The sequence below is a fragment of the Terrapene carolina genome, unplaced genomic scaffold, assembly GCF_002925995.2.
Source record: "Terrapene carolina triunguis isolate 2854851 unplaced genomic scaffold, T_m_triunguis-2.0 Scaffold53, whole genome shotgun sequence".
Classification (NCBI taxonomy): Eukaryota; Metazoa; Chordata; order Testudines; family Emydidae; genus Terrapene; species Terrapene triunguis.
In genome coordinates this window covers 14,152,921-14,177,453 of record NW_020664404.1, presented here as the reverse complement: position 1 = coordinate 14,177,453, position 24,533 = coordinate 14,152,921, and the positions used below count along the sequence as shown (strand labels likewise).

The following is a 24,533-nucleotide window of genomic DNA, read 5'->3' as shown; positions in this document are numbered from 1 at the left end:
CAGGGCTAGGGTGGAAGGGCAGGGTAAGTGCAGCCTGTCTTCCCATTAGTAGATGGGGAACACTAGGACCTGGGGGCAGCAGACAAGGGAGAGGCAGGCGGGGGGGGTCCACGGGGGACAGGACGCAAGGAGGGGGGCTGGCAGGTGGAGGCCGGGGACCCATCCAACACTCCCCCGCTCCCTGACTGCCCCCCGCCCCGGATTACCATTCTGGCTCCATGTGTTTGCAAAACATGCTGCCCGGTGGGTCGGTTTGTGTGTTACACAGGGCTGCAGACAGAGGGAGGGGGGAGCAGGGGAGGGCTCTGGCTGCTGGAGGCCAATGGGAGTGGGTCAGTTGGCCCAGCCGCCCAATCAGCAGCCGCACTCTGCATGGAAGGGAGGGAGGGAGGCGAGGGAGAAAAAAACCCCGGACATTTTAACCTTGTAACCAATTCCTCCCGGACGGCTATTTAGAGACACAAAAGCCGGACATGTCCGGGGAAATACGGACGGATGGTAACCCTAACTTCACAGCTCCTGATATTTGGGGGCTTGATCCTTCTCCAGCCATTGTCTTCAATAGTGCAAGATCAGATTCTGGGCATGTAATTCTGCATATACCACACCCCCAAGATAGATCCATGCATCTGATGGCTTGGTTTATAGCCACTAACACATTACAATTTATTTTGAGTAGCCTTTTCCATGCAAAGATCTAGATTATATGTAGAGAGAGACCGAGAAACCTTGAAACTACCACCGTATGATCTATCCTTGAGCGCTGACGTTAGTGCAGTGGGAATAGTCTGCACCTCTAGGCCATGGAGTGAAATCTCAGCTGCACTCTGCATATAAAATTAGACATTTCTCTGTGAGAAAATGGGGGAGGGAGGGGAAGGCATATGAAATGAGGAGGTTTTAATCTTGCCAAACAGGAATAGTCAGTTTCACTTAGTTTCTCTTCTCCATCACTGAGACATCAGGAATAACTCCTTTATTTCTTGCTTTCTTTCGCACTATTTTGCAAGGGAATAAAAAACCCCAACAATTTGTTGACAATTCTGCAGATACTGAGCGATATTATTTCCAAGGGCAAGAGTAGTAGGAAAAATGACAAAAGAATCAATGTTTGCAGCATATCTTCACTTGCAACAAGACATGCAACAAAAAACTGCGCTCATTTTGTCTGTTACAACTCTCTCCCCTCTGCTGCTCTGTGTCTCCCATATACAGCTACTGCACCTCAGCTCTCATCTGCATTAAAATCCACAAATACCATCCCCTTTCTCCAACACTGCTTTTAATCCAGGACGCGGCTCATGAGCGCACTGAAGTGTGTAGCTGGAGTTGGGGTATTTGCTTGCAATGAAGCTGCATTTATCTAAATGCAGAAAATAGGCTAGCAAGGTCCATTCACATTGTGGTGTTGAGCTGCACGGGATGTTGCTTTAGAGATGTTAATTAGTTTACAAATGGAGATAAGTAGGTGATGAGTAGGGTGACCAGATGTCCTGATTTTATATGGACAGTCCTGATATTCAGGGCTTGGACTTATATAAGTGCCTATTACTCCCGACCTCTGTCCCGATTTTTCACACTTACTATCTGTGATGAGTGATCTGAATACCACTTACCAAAACCGAGGAAGACCAAGCATTTGAATTACAACTAGAACTGTAACCCCAAGATGATAGTTTTAGGGACACTTGTGTGAACTCTTTCCAGTACAATACGTTATCAGAGAAATCTGGCCTCTTCCATTTTCTGTCATTGTTACTGTTTGTGCCACTGCAATGAATTATCCAAATCTGGATGCCTGATAAATTCACTGCTAGGTAACCGCATGCTGCACTGCTTTGATCTGACAAGCATTCTGCATTGTGGTTGGCTCACCTGTTTTTCTCTCTGTGGGAGAATCAAGGAAGAAACAGAATGACTGGAGGAGCAGATGAAGAAACACTAAATAGGACAAAGTAGTACAGTGCACGCCAGGTGTTTTCAGGCTGTCTGCAGCATGTGGTGACCAGGGCCGGCTCCAGCATTTCTGATGCCCCAAGCAAAAAAAAAAAGCCATGATCGGCGGTGGCAGTTCGGCGGCAGGTCCTTCGCTCCTAGAGGGAGTGAGGGACCTGCCGCCCCCGAATTGCCGTACGTGCCACCCCTCTCCCTTGGCCGCCCCAAGCACCTGCTTGTTAAGCTGGTGCCTGGAGCCAGCCCTGGTGGTGACAAAGGAGCCCATGCACATTGGAAAATAGAAAGCAAAATTCCTGGAGAAAGGGGGTGGGAGTAAAAGGATACAAACCTCACGTTCATTAAAATCATTATGCATATGGGGTGTAATCTGGGTTGATTTTGGATAAAACCAGTCTGGCTTACATACATGATAGCATTTGATCTGCATGGGGTTCAGCCCCTTCTCCTCCTCCTAACTACTTCTAGGTATTAGGAGTTTCTTGCACCTTCCTCTGAAGCATCGGGTGCTGGACAATATTGGAGACAGGGCACTGGGCTAGACGGGCCACGAATCTGCTCCTGTGTTCCTAACTCTGATGTGAAATGTGAGTGCTGAGCACCCACCTCTCCTATCCTGCATGGCATTTAGGTAATGGAATGTCAGAGAGACTTGGAAAGTCTTTTAACATGCAGTGGGTTTTCAATGGCGTGTTCTAAGGGCACCTTTCTTCACTGGGCTTGTTTCTCGGCTGGACGTAAAGCCAAGCGACTTCTAAAGGAAGGTGACCTTTTCATCCAGCTCTGACTGCACTGAATATTCAGTGTCCTTCAAGCACAATTTGAAATGGTGGGATTGATTTATATATATAAAATCTGTGGGTGGGGAAAAATGCAGAAGTAGATGGCCTGAGTAGGTAACCCTGAGCACAGTGCCCTTTGCAAGGCCTGGCTCTGCCCCGTGGAGAGCCTGGGGATTCAGATCAGAAGAACTGTGCTACATGAACAATGTGCTAATCGTGTTCCCAAGGCTTTTGTCAACAAAGCTTCACTATTAAAATGTCTTTCTCCCTTCAAAGGTGCAATTGCTTTTCCGTCTGTGCCAGAAACCACTTTGCAGGGAAATCCTTGTGAAACTCTTCTGTAAAAGAAGCCCATTGCAGCTATGGGGTCACTTGATATCTAGTGAGGGGTGAATACAAAACACACACCACGCTGGAAGGGAGGCTGAGGGGAGGGGAGCAGAGGCAGGAAGAGAGGTTTTTACCCCTAGCCTGGAGAATGACGCTGGAAGGATATGGGGATAGCGGTTGGAGATGGTTGTCTTGTAGCTGAGCTCCCTGAACAAATGTGGCACCGGGGTCCGGGTGAAACCTCTGCATGCAGAGTAGTCATGGCCCACCCATGGAGAGATACTGTGGGGATGATGGCCATGTAAGTACCTAGATTTATGCATTGTTCAGCTGAACATGGCTATTGGGGTTTGGAGGAAGCAAGAAGTGACTCAAAGCTGATGCAAGGGTCAGAAAAGCTTGTTTTTTATTTTTCTTTTGTGTGCTTCTGCTGCTCAGCTGTGCTACTTACATGACAAGCTTGACAAGCAGCATCCCTGTTGTATGTCTGTACAGCACATGCCATCACAGGGCTCTGGGCGCTACAGCAAGACAAATAGTAATAATAATCCTGGGTGAAGTCTCCTTGTGCGCTCCTGAGTCAGACCCATCTTGAAGCCAGAGGAACTGGAAATCTCAGAGAAACTCTCCTCATGTGATTTCCAGACCAAAGAGTTTGGGATAAATGCAGATGAACGCTGGTTTACCTGAATGAATCTCTTGGAGTTTTCTCCTCCAATGTCATTTAAATCCATATTTAGAGCAGGCGCTCGCTCTCTGGTTCTATGTCTCACCTTCCCTCTGAGTAACGAGCCCATTTGCTCTTAGATAGCTGCTAGCTCTCACAGCTCACATCTGTAATGCAGCTCTTCCTTCCAGCTGTCTCCATGCAGAGAGCTGCAGCAGTTCCTTTGGGGGATTTACACTGTAAATTAAATATCGGCTTTCTCGGGAAGTCCTGGTGAGTTTTCAGCTCCATACAGAAGCACTTGCAGCCGTTTGAAAGACATTCACATTTATTTGCAAGTTTCTCCTTGAAAATCCCGCAGTAAAATTACTGAATATGCAGTCGCCTTCAGATTTCGCCTTGAGCTGCATATTCATTACCGCATTTGCTCTTGAAGCAGCTTGTAATAGTCCGGTGCGGGGGTCGTGCCCTCTTAGGGGCCGTCGGGAGCCAGGCCGACTCACTACACGGCCTGGACCAGTCTTCGGATTCCGAAGGTCTCGGGGTTCCGCCCCTCAGGCGGGGGCTAAACAAAAGTGCAACGTTAGATATGCCCGAACGCTAGCTCTGGGCGGGCCACACACAAGGGTCCAAGGGGCTCAGAACCTTCCTTCAGGTTGAGCCAATAACGCTAATAGCCCAGCCCCGGCCCTCAGTCCGGGCGGGGCACCTAACACTTAGGGTTAGGGGTTGGGCGCCAGTCCTTGCCTCGGGGGTTGGGCAAGAACACTACTCGCTGAGCTCAGGTCCTTACCTCAGGAGCTGAGCACAAACAAAGTCCAGTAGCCCAGGCCCTTAGTCAGGGCGGGGCAGCAACCAATAGTTCAGGGGGGCTCAGGTCCTTGTGTCAGGAGCTGAGCACAGACAAGTTCAGGACGCCCAGGCCCTTGGTCAGGGCGGGGCAACAAACAATAGTTCAGGGGCTCAGGTCCTGGTAGCAGGAGCTGAGCGCTTTGGGGCAGTCCTTGCCCTAGGCAGGGAGGAGGAGAGACTGCCACCCGGCGTGGGGTGGCAGGGGGGAACACAGGCCCACCCACTCCACTGTGTTCCAGCCCGGGGCCCTATCCGCAGCAGTCCGTCTGCCGCGGGGTCAGTGGGGATCCTGCCCGCAACACACTGACATCGGTTCGGGGTCTGCTATCCCCGGGCCACTTCCCATCTCCTCCTCCTCCATGGGTACCTGCTCCTCGCTGGGCTCGGCAGCGGGGTCCCACACCATGGGCTCCTCGTCTTGCTGAGGGCTGTCTAGGTCGGGCCGCTCCTCCGGTCTTGGGTCAGGGGGACGCTCGGGTCGCTCCTCGGGGTACCGCTCTCGGGGCAGGCTCAGTCCGTCCGCCTCGGGGTACCTGGCTCTGGGGAGGCTCGGCCAGTCCGCCTCGGGGTACCTGGCTCTGGGGAGGCTCGGTCCAGCCGCGGCAGGATACCTGGCTCGGGGCAAGCGCGGTTTAACAGGAGCCCGAGCAGGAGCGTCTGGCCTCTCCGGCCGCTGGGCTCCAACTGAGTGCTGGGGCCTGGCTTTTATACTTCCTGTCCCGCCCCTTGACTTCCGGGGGGCGGGAACAGGTGGCGGTGGCTCCGCCCACTTGGGTGCCCGTTCCGGCTCCTCCCTCTCAGGGGCCGTTGGGAGCCAGGCCGATTCACTACACAGCTATAACACTTTTCTTCAGTGTAAACTTTATGGCTTCAGGTGCTTGAACAATATTTTATTTTTTGATCTAAAATAAAGAAATATGTTGGGTTTTTAAGAGAAGCCCAGGAAGGTGCAGTTGGAATGTGGTGTTATTGGCTCCCCTCATAAACAAGGCAATGAATAACCAAATGTTTGCTGTGGAGACCGAAATGTGGGGAATAGCAGAGACAAGCTGATTAAAATTCTGATGTTGAGAAAACTAAGGGAAAGAAAGAAAGTACCATGTCCTTTGGCTTGGTCTCTAGGAACTGAGGGCTCTTTGGAATCTCTTGCCTTGTCATAGACAAGTGATTCTCATGAATGGTATTGACAGCCTCATCAATATTCTTTTTCCGTGAATAGATTGAATGCTCCTGATGTTAATCTGCTGCCGCTCAGGCTGTCCAGGTGTAGGGAATTTTGTGCCAAATGTCTCCTGTCTGAAGGAATAATAGGCATTATTTACTATCAGTACAGTAAAAGACCACAATGTGTTTGCCCAGAAAAGCAATCCTGTATCTGAAATATTAATGTGGAGGAAGAGCACACATGCCATTCAATAAATGCTAGGACCAAAGGTGCTAGGATAGGCTTTGAGCATCTGAAGAGAGCTCCTATATGTGATGCTACAGGCTAGAATGTATACCTGCAAAATCATTTTTCTCCCTCCTACTGCCTGTTCCTCGACTTCCAATCCATAGCAGGGAAGGCATCCATTAATTGCCCTGTGCTTCTGATTTTCTCCGTGGGCTAATTTTCCTTTGACATATCGTCGAGCGTCTCTATCTCAAAAGCAGTTTTTCACTGACGGATTAAGTTTTGCTACGGTTACTGCGCTAGGCATGCTTATTGCTAACGGCTCCAAGTGGGTCTTTAGCTTCCATTCCTAAGGAGCGAATATATGGCAACACAGCAGAGATTTGGAAAATTTATGGCAATAAAACAGTCATCTTGAAAGATTGTGCAACATGAGGGACAAATTACTGATCAAGCTGTGGAGCAGAATGGGCACAGTTGAGCAGGAAATATTGACTGCAGAATAATCTAAAATGACTGTGTCATACAGATCCAGATACTGTATATTCACAGACCTCCTCATCATCTCAAGAGCCTGAAGGCCCCTGAGTAGTTGTGCTGTACTGACTACAAGTCATTTTCAGTGGCAGAACCATACCTCATGCATTGACCTTACTACCCCTATGTCCCACAGGTGCAGACCCCTGCAGCCAGGACTGAGCGTGGGAGGCAAAATTCAACACTTCTGAATATTTTGAATATTTTTGTGTTAATGTTACAAGGAGCAGTAAAGAAAAATAAACTGATGTGCATGAGAATGTGTGCATGGTCCTGCATTAGCCTTTGTGTACACGTGTGTATCATGCTCAGATACCACAACAAAACAGCCAATTTCTAAAGTACAGTTTAATAGCAGAAGTGAAAATTGGTCTAGGTAAATATAGCCTTGTATGTTGTACTAAAGAAACACATTGACAGATATTTTATGATGAGATGGTTACTACCTACCTTTTCCCCATTTTCTGCATACAGTAAGTAGAGTCACCAGGATAGCATTAACCACTAGATCACATTGCTCTCTATAAAACAAATTTAGATTAAACTGGTTCTTTACAAGACTACTTATTAGCATGTTGTTGTCAACATTAATGGCCAAACATAATCTCTAATGCACTCCTAGTGCCAAAATCTATTGTTGAGGAGAAGTAGCAGCAACAGCAGAATAGATAGAGCCTGATATAATTTGACTTCATTCCAGGGCTCCTTTCAAACAACATCACATTTCTGGATGAAAATAGTTTAAGCTATAGAGGCTTCTTTCAGAAAACCAGAGAAATACACCAAGGGTGAGACCCTGAAGTTCATGCTCTGCTGACGTTAACAGTGATTGAAAGTCAGTAGGGATGCCGGCATTGTTACCAGCAATACATGTATATTGCTCTTGAAATAATAGTGAGCATAATTAAGATAATAAATCAGTTAGTCAGGACAGATCCAGTGAGGCGTGAGGGGACATTCGTTTCTTTCAAAGTCTTCATTGTTGCTTTTCACTAAGGTTTTTAAGCTTGCAACTTTCACTTTTGATTTAGATTTCAGGTATTCGTGAGATGAAGGATTAGCTGTCTCCATGCATTCTGACAAAATCCACCCACACATTGTGCACTGGGGCCCTACTGAAACTGTCACACTGACATACTTTTACAACAATTTGTTTCAAATACATGATACTAAAATAAAACCAACACAGCAAAATAATATATATATGTGTGTGTGTGTGTGTGTATATAACAGAATCATAGAATAGGGTTGGAAGGGACCTCAGGAGGTCATCTAGTCCAACCCCCTCCTCAAAGCAGGACTAATCCCCAACTAAATCATCCTAGCCAGGGCTTTGTCAAGCCTGACCTTGAAAACCTCTAAGGAAGGAGATTCCACCACCTCCCTAGGTAACCCATTCCAGTGCTTTTCCAATTTGGTATTGCAGTTCCAGTATCAGTAGTTAAGTTAATACACACCTTGAAAGTCTACAGTCATCCTGTTAACTGACTCTGGGCTCAGACGCACCAGCTATATCTGCTTAAAATACTTGTTTGTGATATCTCAGTGGGCTTTGCTTTTAAAAGGAACATGTAGGAAGATCTGTAGGTTACACAAATCCAAAGTTGAAGCAAAACTTCTATGAAGGTGGCAATTAGCAATGTGAAGTGTGTGCTGATGCAGGTTTGCCTGCACTATCTCTTCATGCTCCCTGGGTTGGCCTGCCATTGCACACAGGGCTAGTGATGTAGCATTGTGCCTGACAAGGAACAAATAGCATATGTTTACTAATACACTTTCCCTCTGTCACACCTTGCTGAAATTTGCAGCCAAGGTAGAATGTCCCACAGGGAGGAGCTCTCCTTTCCCTCCTAGAAGCATTCCCTGCGTGCTCTGGATGAGGCATGTTGTCAGCAGGTGGCATAGGGAAGCTTGTGCAATGCTGACCTGTTCTGTGGCTAGACAGAAGACTTCAGTATGTAGGGCGGGTCTGTCAATGGGGCACCTTTGATGAGCACTACAGAGGGGAGAGATCAAATGAGTAGAATTGTTAAAGAAAGCCACGTTGGCTTTTTAAGGGAAGAAATATTTAAAAGGGCAGGGTACACAGAATGTGATATGCACGGAAGCAGTGCAGGATTGCTCCTCTCTTGGGTGACGACAGCAGCAGCTGCCGTGAGGCTAAAACTTCTAATTCGAAAAAATAAATAAATAGAAGAACTGTAGGTCTGCAGGCTTAAAGAATTTAAAATGCCACTGAGACGTTGATAAAGGGCTTGGGTGCAATCAAAAAGTTTGTGGCTGACAAACAACAAATATAAAAGTTGCAGTGAGAAACAGATATTCCACAGAGACTCTTCCCCTGCTCTAAGTGATTTTCTCCCTGTGCTTGGAGCTGCACGGAAAATCGTCCTGAAATACCAACCAAATATCAACCCATGTGCAAGATTTGCCTGGAGCAAAAGACCAAAGAAGGCCTGAAGGGGAAAGAGGTCTTTAAATGTACTCAGTCTCATAGCCAAAAAGTCCTCTGGTCTGCTCTGCTAGCATATAGCACCAGTCACAGCGCACAGTCTCTCTGGTAATACAACTGTGTTCAAGCATCATGGAGTGTAGAGTGAAACATTTCCCTCCTTGCAGGATATGTTCAGTTTGTGGTGTTAGATAGGAGATACTTTGGCTGCACGTATCACTAAGGTTAAAGATTTCATCTTAGAATGTGTGACTCCTAAAACAGAAAGTTCATACCTTGGGGTTCCAAATTTTCTAACCTGTAAATCAATACACAGAGCACAATGGGCCAAAGCTGCTCCCTTTTAACTCCAATGGGTGTTTTGCCAGTGGCTTCAGTGGGACCAGGATTTGGACCATAGGGTATGTCTACACTATGAAATTAGGTCGAATTTATAGAAGCCGGTTTTATAGAAATTGGTTTTATACAGTCGATTGTGTGTGTCCCCACATAAAATGCTCTAAGTGCATTAAGTTGGTGGACCGCGTCCACAGTACCGAGGCTAGCATCGACTTCCGGGGCGTTGCACTGTGGGTAGCTATCCCACAGTTCCCGCAGTCTCCGCCGCCCATTGGAATTCTGGGTTGAGATCCCAATGCCTGATGAGGCAAAAACAGTGTCACGGGGGGTTCTGGGTACATGTCGTCAGGCCCCTCCCCCTCCGTCAGAGCAACGGCAGACAATCGATTTGCACCTTTTTACCTGGGTTACCTGTGCAGACAACATACCACGGCAAGCATGGAGCCTGCTCAGCTCAGCTCACCGTCACCATATGTCATCTGGGTGCCGGCAGACGTGGTACTGCATTGCTACACAGCAGCAGCTAATTGCCTTTTGGCAGTAGATGGTGCAGTATGACTGGTAGGCGTCATCGGCTATCTGGGTGCTGGCAGGCGTGGGGCTGCATTGCTATACAGCAACAGTTCCTTGCCTTTTGGCAGTAGATGGTGTATTACGACTGGTATCCATCGTCATCGTATTCCTCAGTGAGTTCGGTCAGAGGCACCTGGGCAGACATGTTTTGTCTCCTGGAGACTGTCCTGCTGGCAGTCCTATTGAACTGTCTTGACGATGATGGCTAGCAGTCGTAGTACAGCATCTTCTGCCAAGCACCCAGAAGATGCCGATGGCTATCAGTCATGCTGCACCGTCTGCTGCCAGCTTAAGATGTAAAAAATAGATGGACCAGATTTGTTCTGTATTCAGTTGCTTCCCCCTCCCTCTGTGAAATCAACGGCCTGCTAAATCCAGGGTTTTGAGTTCAATCTTTGGGGGGGCCATTCTGTGTGACAGTTGTTTGTGTTTCTCCCTGATGCACAGCCACCTTTGTTGATTTTAATTCCCTGTAAGCCATGTCATCACTCGCCCCTCCCTCCCTCTGTCAGACAATAGTTTCGCGCCTTTTTTCAGCCCAGACGCCATAGCACTGGGATCATGGAGCCCGCTCAGATCACCGCGGCAATTATGAGCACTATGAACACCACGCGCATTGTCCTGGAGTATATGCAGAGCCAGAACATGCCAAAGCAAAACCAGGCGAGGAGGCGATTGCAGCGCGGCGACGAGAGTGATGAAGAAATTGACATGGACATAGACCTCTCACAAAGTACGGGCCCCAGCAATGTGCAAATCATGGTGTTACTGGGGCAAGTTCATGGCGTGGAACGCCGATTCTGGGCCCAGGAAACAAGCACAGACTGGTGGGACCGCATCGTGTTGCAGGTGTGGGACGATTCCCAGTGGCTGCAAAACTTTCGCATGCGTAAGGGCACTTTCATGGAACGTTGTGACTTGCTTTCCCCTGCCCTGAAGTGCCAGAATACCAGGATGAGAGCAGCCCTCACAGTTGAGAAGCGAGTGGCGATAGCCCTGTGGAAGCTTGCAACGCCAGACAGCTACCGATCAGTCGGGAATCAATTTGGAGTGGGCAAATCTACTGTGGGGGCTGCTGTGATCCAAGTAGCCAACGCAATCAAAGACCTGCTGATATCAAGGGTAGTGACTCTGGGAAACGTGCAGGTCATAGTGGATGGCTTTGCTGCAATGGGATTCCCAAACTGTCACCGGAGCACCAAGCCACCGAGTACATAAACTGCAAGGGGTACTTTTCAATGCTGCTGCAAGCCCTGGTGGATCACAAGGGACGTTTCACTAACATCAACGTGGGATGGCCGGGAAAGGTACATGATGCTCGCGTCTTCAGGAACTCTGGTCTGTTTCAAAAGCTGGAGGAAGGGACTTTCTTCCCGGACCAGAAAATAACCGTTGGGGATGTTGAAATGCCTATTGTTATCCTTGGGGACCCAGCCTACCCCTTAATGCCATGGCTCATGAAGCTGTACACAGGCAGCCTGGACAGTAGTCAGGACTTGTTCAACTATAGGCTGAGCAAGTGCCGAATGGTGGTGGAATGTGCATTTGGACGTTTAAAAGCGCACTGGCGCAGTTTACTGACTCGGATAGACCTCAGCGAAGCCAATATTCCAATTGTTATTGCTGCTTGCTGTGCGCTCCACAATATCTGTGAGAGTAAGGGGGAGACATTTATGGTGGGGTGGGAGGTTGAGGCAAATCACCTGGCTGCTGATTATGCGCAGCCAGACACCAGGGCGGTTAGAAGAGCACAGCAGGGCGCGGTGCGCATCAGAGAAGCTTTGAAAACGAGTTTTGTGACTGGCCAGGCTACGGTGTGAAACTTCTGTTTGTTTCTCCTTGATGAACCCTCTGCCCCCCCCCGCCCCGGTTCACTCTACTTCCCTGTAAACTAACCACCCTCCCCTCCCCCCTTTGAGCACCACTTGCAGAGGCAATAAAGTCATTGTTACTTTACATTCATGCATTCTTTGTTAATTCATCACACAACTAGGGGGATAACTGCCAAGGTAGCCCGGGAGGGGTGGGGGAGGAGGGAAGGAAAAGGACACACTGCAGTTTAAAACTTTAACACTTATTGAAGGCCAGCCTTCTGATGCTTGGGCAATCATCTGGGGTGGAGTGACTGGGTGGCCAGAGGCCCCCCCACCACGTTCTTGGGTGTCTGGGTGAGGAGGCTATAGAACTTGGGGAGGAGGGCTGTTGGTTACACAGGGGCTGTAGTGGCGGTCTCTGCTCCTGCTGCCTTTCCTGCAGCTCAACCATACGCTGGAGCATATCAGTTTGATGCTCCAGCAGCCGGAGCATCGACTCTTGCCTTCTGTCAGCAAGCTAACACCACCTATCCTCTTCAGCCCGCCACTTGCTCTCTTCAGCCCGTGATTCAGCCCACCACCCCTCCTCTTGTTCATATTGTGCTTTTTTGCACCCTGACATTGACTGCCTCCACGCATTCTGCTGTGCTCTGTCAGCGTGGGAGGACATCTGGAGCTCTGAGAACATATCATCCCGAGTCTGCCGTTTTCTCCTTCTAATCTTCACTAGCCTCTGTGAAGGAGAAACATTTGCAGCTGGTGGAGGAGAAGGGAGAGGTGGTTAAAAAAGACACATTTTAGAGAACAATGGGTACACTCTTTCACGTTAAATTTTGCTGTTCACATTACACAGCACATGTGCTTTCGTTACAAGGTCGCATTTTTCCTCTTATATTGAGGGCCTGCCGGTTTGGTGTGAGAGATAACTCACGCGGTGCCAGGCAACAGATTTTGGCTTGCAGGCAGCCATGGTAAGCCACAGTCTTTTGGCTTTTTTAACCTTCTTAACATGTGGGAATGGTTTCAAACAGTAGCGCCCTCATTTCCCATACCAAGCACCCGTTGGGTTGGCCATTTAAAATGGGTTTGCAATGTAAAAGGAGGGGCTGCGGTTTCCGGGTTAACATGCAGCACAAACCCAACTACCCCCCACCCCACACACACCCAATTCTCTGGGATGATCACTTCACTCCTCCCCCACCACCGCGTGGCTAACAGCGGGGAACATTTCTGTTCAGCCGAGCAGGAACGGGCACCTCTGAATGTCCCCTTAATAAAATCACCCCATTTCAACCAGGTGACCCTGAATGATATCACTCTCCTGAGGATAACAAAGAGAGATAAGGAATGGATGTTGTCTGCATGCCAGCAAACACCGGGACCATACGCTGCCATGCTTTGTTATGCAATGATTCCAGACTACGTGCTACTGGCCTGGCGTGGTAAAGTGTCCTACCGTGGCGGATGGGATAAGGCAGCCCTCCCCAGAAAACTTTTGCAAAGGCTTTGGGAGTACATGAAGGAGAGCTTTCTGGAGATGTCCCTGGAGGATTTCTGCTCCATCCCCATACACGTTAACAGACTTTTCCAGTAGCTGTACTGGCCGCGATTGCCAGGGCAAATTAATCATCATTAAACACGCTTGCTTTTAAACCATGTGTAATATTTACAAAAGTACACTCGCCAGAGGTCCCTTGTGTGCCCTCAGGGTCTGGGAGCACGCCTTGGGTGAGTTCGGGGGTTACTGGTTCCAGGTCCAGGGTGATAAACATATCCTGGCTGTTGTGGAAACCGGTTTCTCCGCTTCCTTGCTGTGAGCTATCTTCATTGTCTTCATCATCATCTTCCTCGTACCCCAAACCTGCTTCCCTGTTGCGTGATTCTCCATTGATGGAGTCAAAGCACATGGTTGGGGTAGTGGTGGCTGCACCCCCTAGCATGGCATGCAGCTCCGCGTAGAAGCGGCATCTTTGCGGCTCTGCCCCGGACCTTCCGTTTGCCTCTCTGGCTTTGTGGTAGGCTTGCCTTAGCTCCTTAATTTTCACGCGGCACTGCTGTGCGTCCCTGTTATGGCCTCTGTCCTTCATGGCCTTTGAGACTTTTTCTAATATTTTGCCATTTCGTTTACTGCTACGGAGTTCAGCTAGCACTGATTCGTCTCCCCATGTGGTGAGCAGATCCCATACCTCCCGTTCTGTCCATGCTGGAGCTCTTTTGCGATCCTGGGACTCCATCATGGTTACCTGTGCTGATGAGCTCTGTGTGGTCACCTGTGCTCTCCACGCTGGGCAAACAGGAAATGAAATTCAAAAGTTCGCGGGGCTTTTCCTGTCTACCTGGTCAGTGCATCTGAGTTGAGAGTGCTGTCCAGAGTGGTCACAATGAAGCACTGTGGAATAGCTCCCGGAGGCCAATAACGTTGAATTCCGTCCACACTACCCCAAATCCGACCTGCCAAGGCCGATTTTAGCGCTAATCCCCTCGTCGGAGGTGGAGTAAAGAAACCCGTTTAAAGGGCCCTTTAAGTCGAAAAAAAAGGGCTTCGTCGTGTGGATGTGTCCAGGCTTAATTCGATTTAACGCTGCTAAATTCGACCTAAACTCGTAGTGTAGACTAGGCCATAGTGTGGATATTCTAAATATGGAAGAAATCCTATAGAGAAACAAGAACAACATGGATTCCCAAGAGCCTCATTCCCCTCTCCCACCACTGGACACACTGGTGTAATTCCATTGCCTTCATTGGCCCTAATCCTGATTTACACTAGTGAAGTGAAGAAAGAAAGAAAGAAAGGAAAAGCTGGTAGGACTTGCAAAACTTTCCCAGCCAGAACCACGTAACCAGACAGCTCCTGCAAAGGTTAGGAGATCTGGTCTTGCCTGACCTTGTGCGTAACTCTCATTGGCATGAGGAGAAGTTGTGTGTGTATCCAGAGAGAAGTCTCTCTTCTTGCATACATAGCTACTCGCCAGGCAGAGGGATGTCAAAAGGGCAGAGTGTGGTCTGACAACAAGAACACTGATACTAGAATTGATGTACAGTAGTCAGAGTACTATAAAGACATCAATCTGTGAATCCTCACACATCGGTACAAATTATTATCCACATTGTACCGATAGGGAAACTGAAGCACAAAGTGGTTAGGTGACTTGACCAAGTTGACACAGTTGGGAGCATAACTCCGTTATTCCTGGATTGCATGTGGAGTCCACCAGATGACAGTTCTTAGCTGGAGCCACATCATGAACTCTGCAAGGGTAAGAAGTATGTCAGTGCTTTAAACAAGATGCAAGTCCCTCAGCAGTGTGATCCTTATATATGGTGTGTGTGTGTGTGTGTGGGGAGGAAGCTGCTATGTCCTGGGGGACTTCATTCTGAGTGACATGCTGAAGGTCTCATGCTGCCAGAATTAAAACGTCCTTGACATTTCTAAAAAGTATAGATGATCATTTCCTAACTCCAAAAGTGTTGCATCCACCACAGGGAAGTCTGTATTGGACCCTGTCTTGACAGATAAGGGGGGATTGATTGTAGAACTAAAAATTAGTGATTGTGTACGTGCAAGTGTTCATGACTTACCCATTCTGTTTGCACATAACAAATGTAAAGTCCAAACCAATAAATATGTACTAGGTGCTTTGAAAGAACCAATTTCACAATGCTGAAAACAATTATAAGCAAAATGAGCTGGGAGAAGGAATTGAAACTGAAAAAGTGAAGAACATTTCCCTTGCTGCTCAAAAAGCCACAATTGAGAAAGAAGGCTATGGTGGTTAAAATAGCAACCTGGCTTAGCGAGGAAGTAAAAGTAGCTATAACATTTATAGATATACAAGTAAAATATGGGGGGAAAGAAGTTGATAGCAGTGAATATAAACTAGAAGCTACGAACTGATGCTGAAAGGACACCAGGAGAAATCTATAGCTCGTATTGTTAAGGACAATAAGAAGCAATTTCCATTTACCAAGGATCGTGGTGGATTCTCCATCACTGATACAGTTTAAATTAAAATTGAATATTTTTCTAAAAGATATATGCTCTAGGAATTATTTTGGGGAAGTTCTGTGTCCTGTTTTGTACAGACTAGATAGGGGTAGGCAACCTATGGCATGCGTGCCGAAGGCGGCACGCGAGCTGATTTTCAGTGGCACTCACACTGCCCGGGTCCTGGCCACCGGTCCGGGGGGCTCTGCATTTTAATTTAATTTTAAATGAAGCTTCTTAAACATTTTAAAAACCTTATTTACTTTACATACAACAATAGTTTAGTTATATATTAAAGACATAGAGACCTTCTAAAAACGTTAAAATGTATTACTGGCACGTGAAACCATAAATCAGCGTGAATAAATGAAGACTCGGCACACCACTTCTGAAAGGTTGCCGACCCCTGGACTAGATGGTCACAATGGTCCCTTCTGTCGTTGGAATCCATGAATGTCTAAATCTATTAATTCTTTAAGTGTATTAGGAATAAAAGGAACCAAAACAAACCGTTCCTGGATGGGAATGGTAGAATTGTCAATAACAATGCTGAAAAGGCAGGCGTGTTCAACACATATTTCTGTTCTGCATTTGGGAAAAAACCAGATGATGTATTCATCATATGATGCTGATGAAATACTTTCCATTCCAACAGTAACTCAGTATGATATTACACAGCATCTTCTCAAGTCAGACATTTTTAAATAATCAGGTCTGGATAACTTGCATCCAACAATTTTTAAAGGAGCTGACTCAGGTGCCATGTGGATTATTAATGTTGATGTTCAATAAAAGTCGTGAAACACTGGGGAAGTTCCAGAGGTCTTGGAGAAACTAATGTTTTGCCAATATTTAATACGGCTAAACTGGACAACCCAGGAATTATAAGCATACCAGTGTGACACAGATCCCAGATAACGTAATGGAATGGCTGATATGGGACTCGATTTAGTAAAGAATTGAAGGAGGGTAATATAATTTATGCCAGTCAACATGGGTTTATGGAAAATAGATCTGGTCAAACTAACTTAATATCTTTGATGCTGTTGCCAAAAGGGGTGATGTGATCCTTGGATGTAGGAACAGGGGAGTCTCGAGTAGGAGTAAGGACATTATTTTACCTGGGTATTTGGCACTGATGTGGCTGTGCCCCATTCGGGTGTTCAAGAAATCCCTTGCAGGATTGGGAGATACTTCCAAGTAAGTAGCAATGGATCACATTCCTGTTCCTGGCTTGTGGCATGCTGATTGGCTGGAAGAAAGCTTGTTGTGTGCAGCCAATTAGACCATGGAAATAAGGGTTTGAGTATTTTTTTTAAAATGTACAGAACATCACTCCCATCACCCCTCCACCCAGTATAAACAAAACAAACCATTACCCCAAACAGAGGTCTGACATGCCAGAGACTCCATGAAATCCAGTAGGGACGTGGCTGTTGCTATTGATTTTGCACCGAAGGTGCCCAGATACTATGGTGATGGGCGGCAGGATAAAACTCTAAGACCGACCGCTCGATAGAACTTTCGTCAATAAAAAGCAAAATAGCTCCTGTCCCAAGTCCCTCCCAGCGTCAAAGACCAAATGTTTCCTATCTGAACAAGCAGAGCTACTCTGCCTGAAACGACCATTGTCTTTAATTTCCTGGGACCTGCTTGCTGCTATTATCCAGCAGAGAATGTAATTGTATAATCGCACCTATGGTGCTGCACTCTCTCAAAATAAAAGCCTGTTGCAGAACTGTGATTTATAACGCCAGCCTCAAGAGGATGAGTTTGGCTCCTGTTTGTCCTACATTAAATAATGGCTGCTGTTTTGCTTCTGTATCACCTTTGCTGTATTAAAGAAATTCAAAGTAGGTAGATAATTATCTATCTGGACAGGTATTTATTTGATCTATTGCCATAGTACCCGAACTCTGACCTAGCAGATCTCTGCAGTTGCAGAAGGAAAAGCCCCTTTCCTAGCTCATTTCATTGGAGAAAGTTGTCTTTAAACTGCATTGCATTAAGCGGAGTTTTTTTCCCATTTGAAGATGGTTCCTTTAGTACAGAGACTAGAAATAAAAATGTCTAGTGCATAGCACTTGATTAAACCACTAAAGAAGTACTCAGACACAGAGAAACACAGCGCATTCCGAGGACAACTTTTGGGGCTACAGGAGATGAATCAGTAGATTTCTTCTGGATGAGGATTCTTGTTCCAGAGCTGATAGTCTGATAGATGTGCCTGTTTTTGTTTTTTAGAGTGAATAAATGAATCAGGGGTCCAGGCCTAGGTCCCATTTTATCCAAATACCTCCAAATTCAGGTAAATGGTTCTGGTTTAGGCTCTTTTCCCCTGACAACTACAAGAACTTGGTTGCAAACTGTCAGAAGAGGCAGAGTTATATCAACCTACCATGGTTCTCATTTAGTTTGGAGTGATCTCCCACAGCATCTTTGTACACAGAACTGACTCAAAGCATGTAATGAGGAGGAAATGGGGCACTTCGTATGTATTTATTAGCATCGACAGTACTCACTGCTGTAGTAGCTGAATGTCTTCATGCCCCTTTGTTCTCTGAAACGTGGTGAAGGGCTAGAAACTGTTCAACTGGGCCCCCAAGTTCGATTCAAAACACTTTTCTCCTGAAGAAATTTGTTCTGCTCAGAGGCATTTTAAGTTCTTTGCAGAGCACAGTGCAGCAGAGAAGCTGCCAGGCAGTGTCATGTCACCACCTCTCTTAACACTTCCCCTTTCCAACACCTCCAAGCTGCAGATTTCAAGTCTGCAGCTTGGAGGGACCAGCAGGACTGTTTGCAAGCAGGATGTTGTAAATAATCACTTTGCTCTTGACAAGTTAAGGTGATAAATACACATGTAAATGCAGGAAGTACCACAGATAAAGTGGGTTGACAAATCTGCCCCATTATCTCCTACCCCTTACAGTAAATGAGAGGCTTACTAAATACTTGCAAAGGTTTGGGATAGGTCCTGAGTTCTAGGCTAGAAGCAAAGCTCTGCTGGATAATATTAGCTGCAGTTCATTTATGTGAGGGATCTTTATTGATCTAGATTTTGAAGTTATGCCTAGAGCATATAATTTCCCTTTTTCAGCACGTATAAATCTAAAGATATAATAAAGGTGTTTTACATAGAGATGGAGCTTTGGTTGCCTTTTAATGATGATTTTTTGAGATCACTTATTGCACAGCACTTTGTCTCATCCAGAAAAGAACACTTAAAACGATTTACTAAAATCTTGTCTTTTAATCTTTAAAAATAATCTTTCTGTACTGCATATAAACTCAGCCAGACAGCAGAGTATAGCTACATACAGCTAGACTGCACAAAGCGTAGAACTAAACAGACCAAAATAGAAAAGCCACATTGTCCTAGTAAGAATGCTTTGCACTCACAGCTCTTTCCATGTGATGATGACAAAGTGTTCTAAATAAATTTTTACAATGGATATAACAGTCTGTATTAGGGGTTAGGCTGAAACCTCCATGGGGGCAGATTTTCCCACATCTACTACTGCCGGGTTCCTACACCTTCCTCTCAAGCCTCTAGTGCTGAGCATCGTCAGAAAGAGGGTGCTGAATTACACCTCTACCGCGATATCACGCGACCCGATATAATATGAATTTGGATATAACGCTGTAAAGCAGTGCTCTGGGGGACCAGGGCTGCGCACTCCGGCGGATCAAAGCAAGTTTGATATAACGCGGTAAGATTTTTTGGCTCCCAAGGACAGCGTTATATCAGGGTAGAGGTGTAGCTGGATTTGGGGTCTGATCCAGGCTGGCAGGGTCTGTGTTCCTAACATGGGATCAAACCTCGCCACTCCCAAGTGAGGCTGGTGAGAATCAATATCCCTGTTTAGAGCAGGGGAGCTGAGGCGTTCCCAGGGTCACCCAGGGAGTGTGTGGTACAGCTGTGACAGAACTCAGAATTCTGAGTCTGCAGTCCCAGGTTTTAACCACAGGAACTACCTGGCTGCATCACATCTGTGCAGTGTGACGCTGGCCAAGCCCCTTGGGGTCGGACCCCATGAGGAGCAGAGTCCTCTCTGTACCCGGTGACTTCAGGCCATTAACTGCTAGGTGCATCCCTGCCCTAGCTGTGAAATGGGGATATTCTCCTCCTGACAGGGGGGATGTGAGGGTTCATCGATTAATTACTTAACAGCTTCAGAGCATCATAACAACACTGGGCCTGATTTTCTTTTGTTCGTACCACTCTCAGTGCAAAGGGGTCTGACAGTGGCTGTGCGTTACACTGACGCTCACTGGTAGTCCTCTTTTACACTGCCAGTGCAGTGCAAAGCACCTGTGCCCCACAGTGCAGCTGAGAACAAGGCCCATTCAGTGCTATGTACTGCGTCCAAATGCGAAGTATCAGTGTCACTCTCAATACTTCCTGCCCAGTTCGGGCCCAATCCAAAGCCCACTGAAATCATTGAGAGCCTTTGCACTGACTTTACTGAGCGCTGGAGCAGGCCCCAGGTTTCCAGTTGTGCAGATCTCTGGTGAGTGAAACACAAAGAAAAGTTCATATGCTATTGCTACAAGTTCAAGGAAGAAACTTGGTGGGACCAGTGACATATGGGACTGACTTGCTCAGCTCAATCCTTTAAAATTCAAATGGATTAACTCTGTCATTTTTAAATTGCTTAATCACGTGCCTTGACTTTTAATCTTTGATAGTACAGGCATTTGGATTTTCCTCTATTTAGCTCTAACCAAACTGGTTTTAGACAGACTTGAGGTCTGTCAGGGAAAATCCATTTTCTGAAGCCTTATAAGAAGAGGAGGTGGGGAAAGATACGTGACACTATTTATCTGCACTGATTTGTTCCATCTTTTTATTTGTTTGTTTTAATTCATTGCATGATCCTGCTTAAAATGCACAGTCACATTTACGCATACAAATTTAGCTCCACGTTCGCCATGGAAAAACTGTTCCGCCACTCTTTAATGGTAATTTAATTTTTTAAAATTGCAAATCTGTGATCTGAAATTATAATCTAGTGGTGCAGTTGTTCTGCAGGGCACTCAAAAATGGAGATTCAGAGCAAACTTGTTTGCATAATAATAGCTGCTATGCATGTCTGGATTTTGTCTGTGTGTCTGTTAGCTGCAGATTTCTCCCCTTAGATCTACAGGAAGACAAGGACTCTGATTCTGATTAAGCGATGCCCTAAAAACTTGTTTGCAGCAACTTAGGGCTCTTGCTGTGGAAGCTTTAATCCTTCTTTATATATTAAAAATCACAGGGTTTTTACTAATGTGAGGAGTACATTTCATTTTCCCTTTTCAGCTGTCCAGAGCACAGTGTGGAACTAGCATTTACCAGCTCCCTCCTATGAGCTTGGAAAAAGAATTATTCCACCTAGGCACCTCCAAACGCTTCTGTCCCTTCTGCACAAAAACAAGCCCTTTGAAAACTTTGCTGCAGCATGAATAATTTGGGAATGCTAGGTGCCTGCTCAGCAGATCCTGCTGGGGTGGACCGAATTTCCTTGCTCTGGGTTAACACAGGATTTCAAGGAGACGCATATTTGATGTATGACTTTGCCAGAAGAACTTGATAATGTAGGAGATTTATTAAAGCATTACACAAAGTGTGTTCTCTGTCACAAATTAGACGACTCTTCTGCATCCCTGCTGTAGAGTCTTTCTCTTTGAAGGCCTTGGGGTTCTGTCAGACATAAAAATAAATGTGGGAAGGAGTTTTGTCTCTAGCAGAATTGGGAGCACTAAGGGGCAAGCGGCTTAATTAACCAAGAGGGAGGTTGGTACTGGCCACTCCTAGAAGCATGAAACAAATGCGGTTTGAATCACAGTAATGACTTTGCTTAAAATGCAAAATTATTAATGCAAGAAATAGCATGAAATTGACCCTCAATGCAATTTCAAGTAATTGTTATTTCCAGTTTTCTTTTTGTCTCAACGGCACTTTTCTTGTAACTGAAACTGAAATAACCAGGTCTGGAGTTTAACTGCTCTCAGCCTATTTCTAAGTGGTGGTTATTTTCAGCCATTTAAAAACTGGAATATTTATAGTGCTAAGTACTTGCCATCAGAGGATGTTATTTATTTATTTTGTATATATGAGACAATGTTGATGTTACTCTCTCCGTTCCTGAGCTATCCTAAGACAGTTGGCAGAGATACTGTCGCTTACAGACAGCCCCCCAACCTGAAGCAAATACTCACCAGCAACCATACACCACACAACAAAAACACTAACCCAGGAACCTATCCTTGCAACAAAGCCCGTTGCCAACTCTGTCCACATATTTATTCAGGGGATACCATCATAGGACCTAATCACATCAGCCACACTATCAGGCTCGTTCACCTGCACATCTACCAATGTGGTATATGCCATCATGTGCCAGCAATGCCCCTCTGCCATGTACATTGGCCAAACCAGACAGTCTCTACGCAAAAGAATAAAATGGACACAAATCAGACGTCAAGAATTATAACATTCAAAAACCAGTCGGAGAACACTTCAATCTCCCTGGTCACTCGATTACAGACCTAAAAGTTGCAAAAAAACTTCAAAAACAGACTCCAACAAGAAACTGCAGAACTGAAATTAATTTGCAAATTGGATACCATTAAATTAGGCTTGAATAAAGAATGGGAGTGGGTGGGTCATTACACAAAGTAAAAACTATTTCCCCATGCTAATTTTTCCCCCTATTGTTACTCACACCTTCTTGTCAACTGTTGGAAATGGGCCATCCTGATTATCACTACAAAAGTTTTTTTCTCCTGCTGATAATAGCCCACCTTAATGGATTACTCTCGTTATAGTTGGTATGACAACACCCATTTTTTCATGTTCTTTGTGTATATAGATCTTCCTACTGTATTTTCCACTACATGCATCTGATGAAGTGGGTTTTAGCCCACAAAAGCTTATGCTCAAATAAATTTGTTAGTCTCTAAGGTGCCACAAGTACTCCTCGTTCTTTTTGCTGATATAGACTAACACGGCTGCTACTCTGAAACCTGTCACAGTGACTAATAGTTATTCTCTCTCTCTCTCTCTCTCTAACCATCTGACCTTTGTCATGGGCCCATTATCATAGTATTTAGGCACCCTGTCACCTCCGGTCTGTGTCTTAGCTGGTCAGCATGCTGGTTTCCTGGTGCCACTGGCACGTGTACTGTATTGTTCACTTGCATTTGACTGACCTGAGGACCAAGCAGGTCCTTCACCCTTCAACACTCGTCCTGATTTCTCGTTCTATTTCCTGCCCGAGAGCATGAAGCAAGGGTAGTGCCAGGGCCGGCTCCAGGCACCAGCGCAGCAAGCAGGTGGTTGGGGGCGGCCAAGGGGAAGGGGCGGCACGTCAGGCTCTTCGGCGGCGGTTGCTGCTGTGTTTATGCACATATTGATTGATTGCTGGCTAGACTCTTTGGGAAAGTTACTGAGCAAGCAAAGCAACTGTCCTAAATATTCTTGGGGGAGGGAAAACAGTCCCCAAGTTGCTAACCTGGGAAGAGTTCATTCCTTGGAAGTGTATTTTATTGTGGAGCAATTAGTGCCCCACATGGAACTTGGGCCTGTGGGCGATGGGGGTCTCTCTTCTTTAAGTCCACAAATCTTTTATTCCCACTTCCTGAGAGGTTGATGGCTGTTATCAAACAAAACAGAGCATTAGCAGTTGGGAGCAGAATGTTTGTTTGGGGCGGGAGGTGGGAGGGTTGTTTTTTTAACAACTATGAAACTAACTTGGGCCTTTTCCCTGCCAGTGGAGCTTAGTTCCAGGAACAATCAACCTCCCAGATTTTCAGAGTATTGGGCAAGGTTTATCTGAGACTACCACTAAAAAAAGGGAGAGAAGGAGAATCAGGATTTCTATGCTAGCTCAGACCAAGGTCCATCTAGTCCAGTATGCTGTTTCTGGCAGTGGACACCACCAGATGCTTCAGAGGAAGGCATAAAAGCTCTATAATGCACAATGATCTGATAATTTGCACATAGGGGAAGTTTTGCCCTAACCCTATGCAGTTATTGAGTTACTTATTTCCTGGAGCATTAGGTTTTATATCCCTTATACATTTTTATCCTATCTTAAGTACAGCAATTGTGGAAGTTCCAGTTGTTCATATAAATGTCTAATCCTTTGTTATTAAATCTTACCTGGGATGGAAATCTTTCTTTGCCTCTAATAATTTGTGTTGCCATTCTCTGAACCTTTTCCATTTCTGCACCATCTTCATGGAGCTGGGCAACCAGGACTGAATGCAGCATTCAAGATGAAGTTGTACCATTTATCTCTATATCTGATGGCTTTACAATATCTCCAGGATTAAACTCTGTTCCGCAGTCATGGTGAAAGCTCTGTGAAATGTTCTCTGAATGTAGGAGTTACTCACTAAAGGTTTCCCCCTCTCGCATCCCAGGACTGATATTTATCAAGGGGGCTGATAAATCTCATTCAAGTTTTGGTTCTCTCTGCTGTCCAGTAAGAATGTTTTGATTGTTGCCTCACCAGTTTTCGCTCTTCCTTCACAGAGTCGGAAACATGCGAGCAAAGTGAGACTTTACTACATGCTACATCCCATAGACGGAGGCTGCCCGGCCAAGAAGCTCCGATCAGAAAACGTGAGTATGTTTCAGAGCCCTATTCTGCGCTGCTTTGTGAATCTGTGACCTGTGCAAAGGCATGTACCACTTGTGACAGCATCAGATAATCACATACCCAGAAGTACCAGTTGGGGTAGCTGAAATGCTAAGTATCAGAGGGGTAGCCATGTTAGTCTGGATCTGTAAAAAGCAACAGAGAGTCCTGTGGCACCTTTAAGACTAACAGATGTATTGGAGCATAAGCTTTCGTGGGTGAATGCCCA

At 46.1% G+C, this 24,533-nt stretch overlaps 1 protein-coding gene across 1 annotated transcript in view; it reads left to right on the top strand.

Moving 5' to 3' along the window:
- The window catches only part of ZMAT4 (zinc finger matrin-type 4), a 172,749-nt gene that overhangs the window by 47,367 nt on the left and 100,849 nt on the right, over nt 1-24,533 (top strand). The window contains exon 3 of the mRNA XM_026657288.2: nt 24,199-24,288. Coding sequence (XP_026513073.1) covers nt 24,199-24,288 — 90 coding nt within the window. The remainder of the gene's footprint in view (nt 1-24,198; nt 24,289-24,533) is intronic.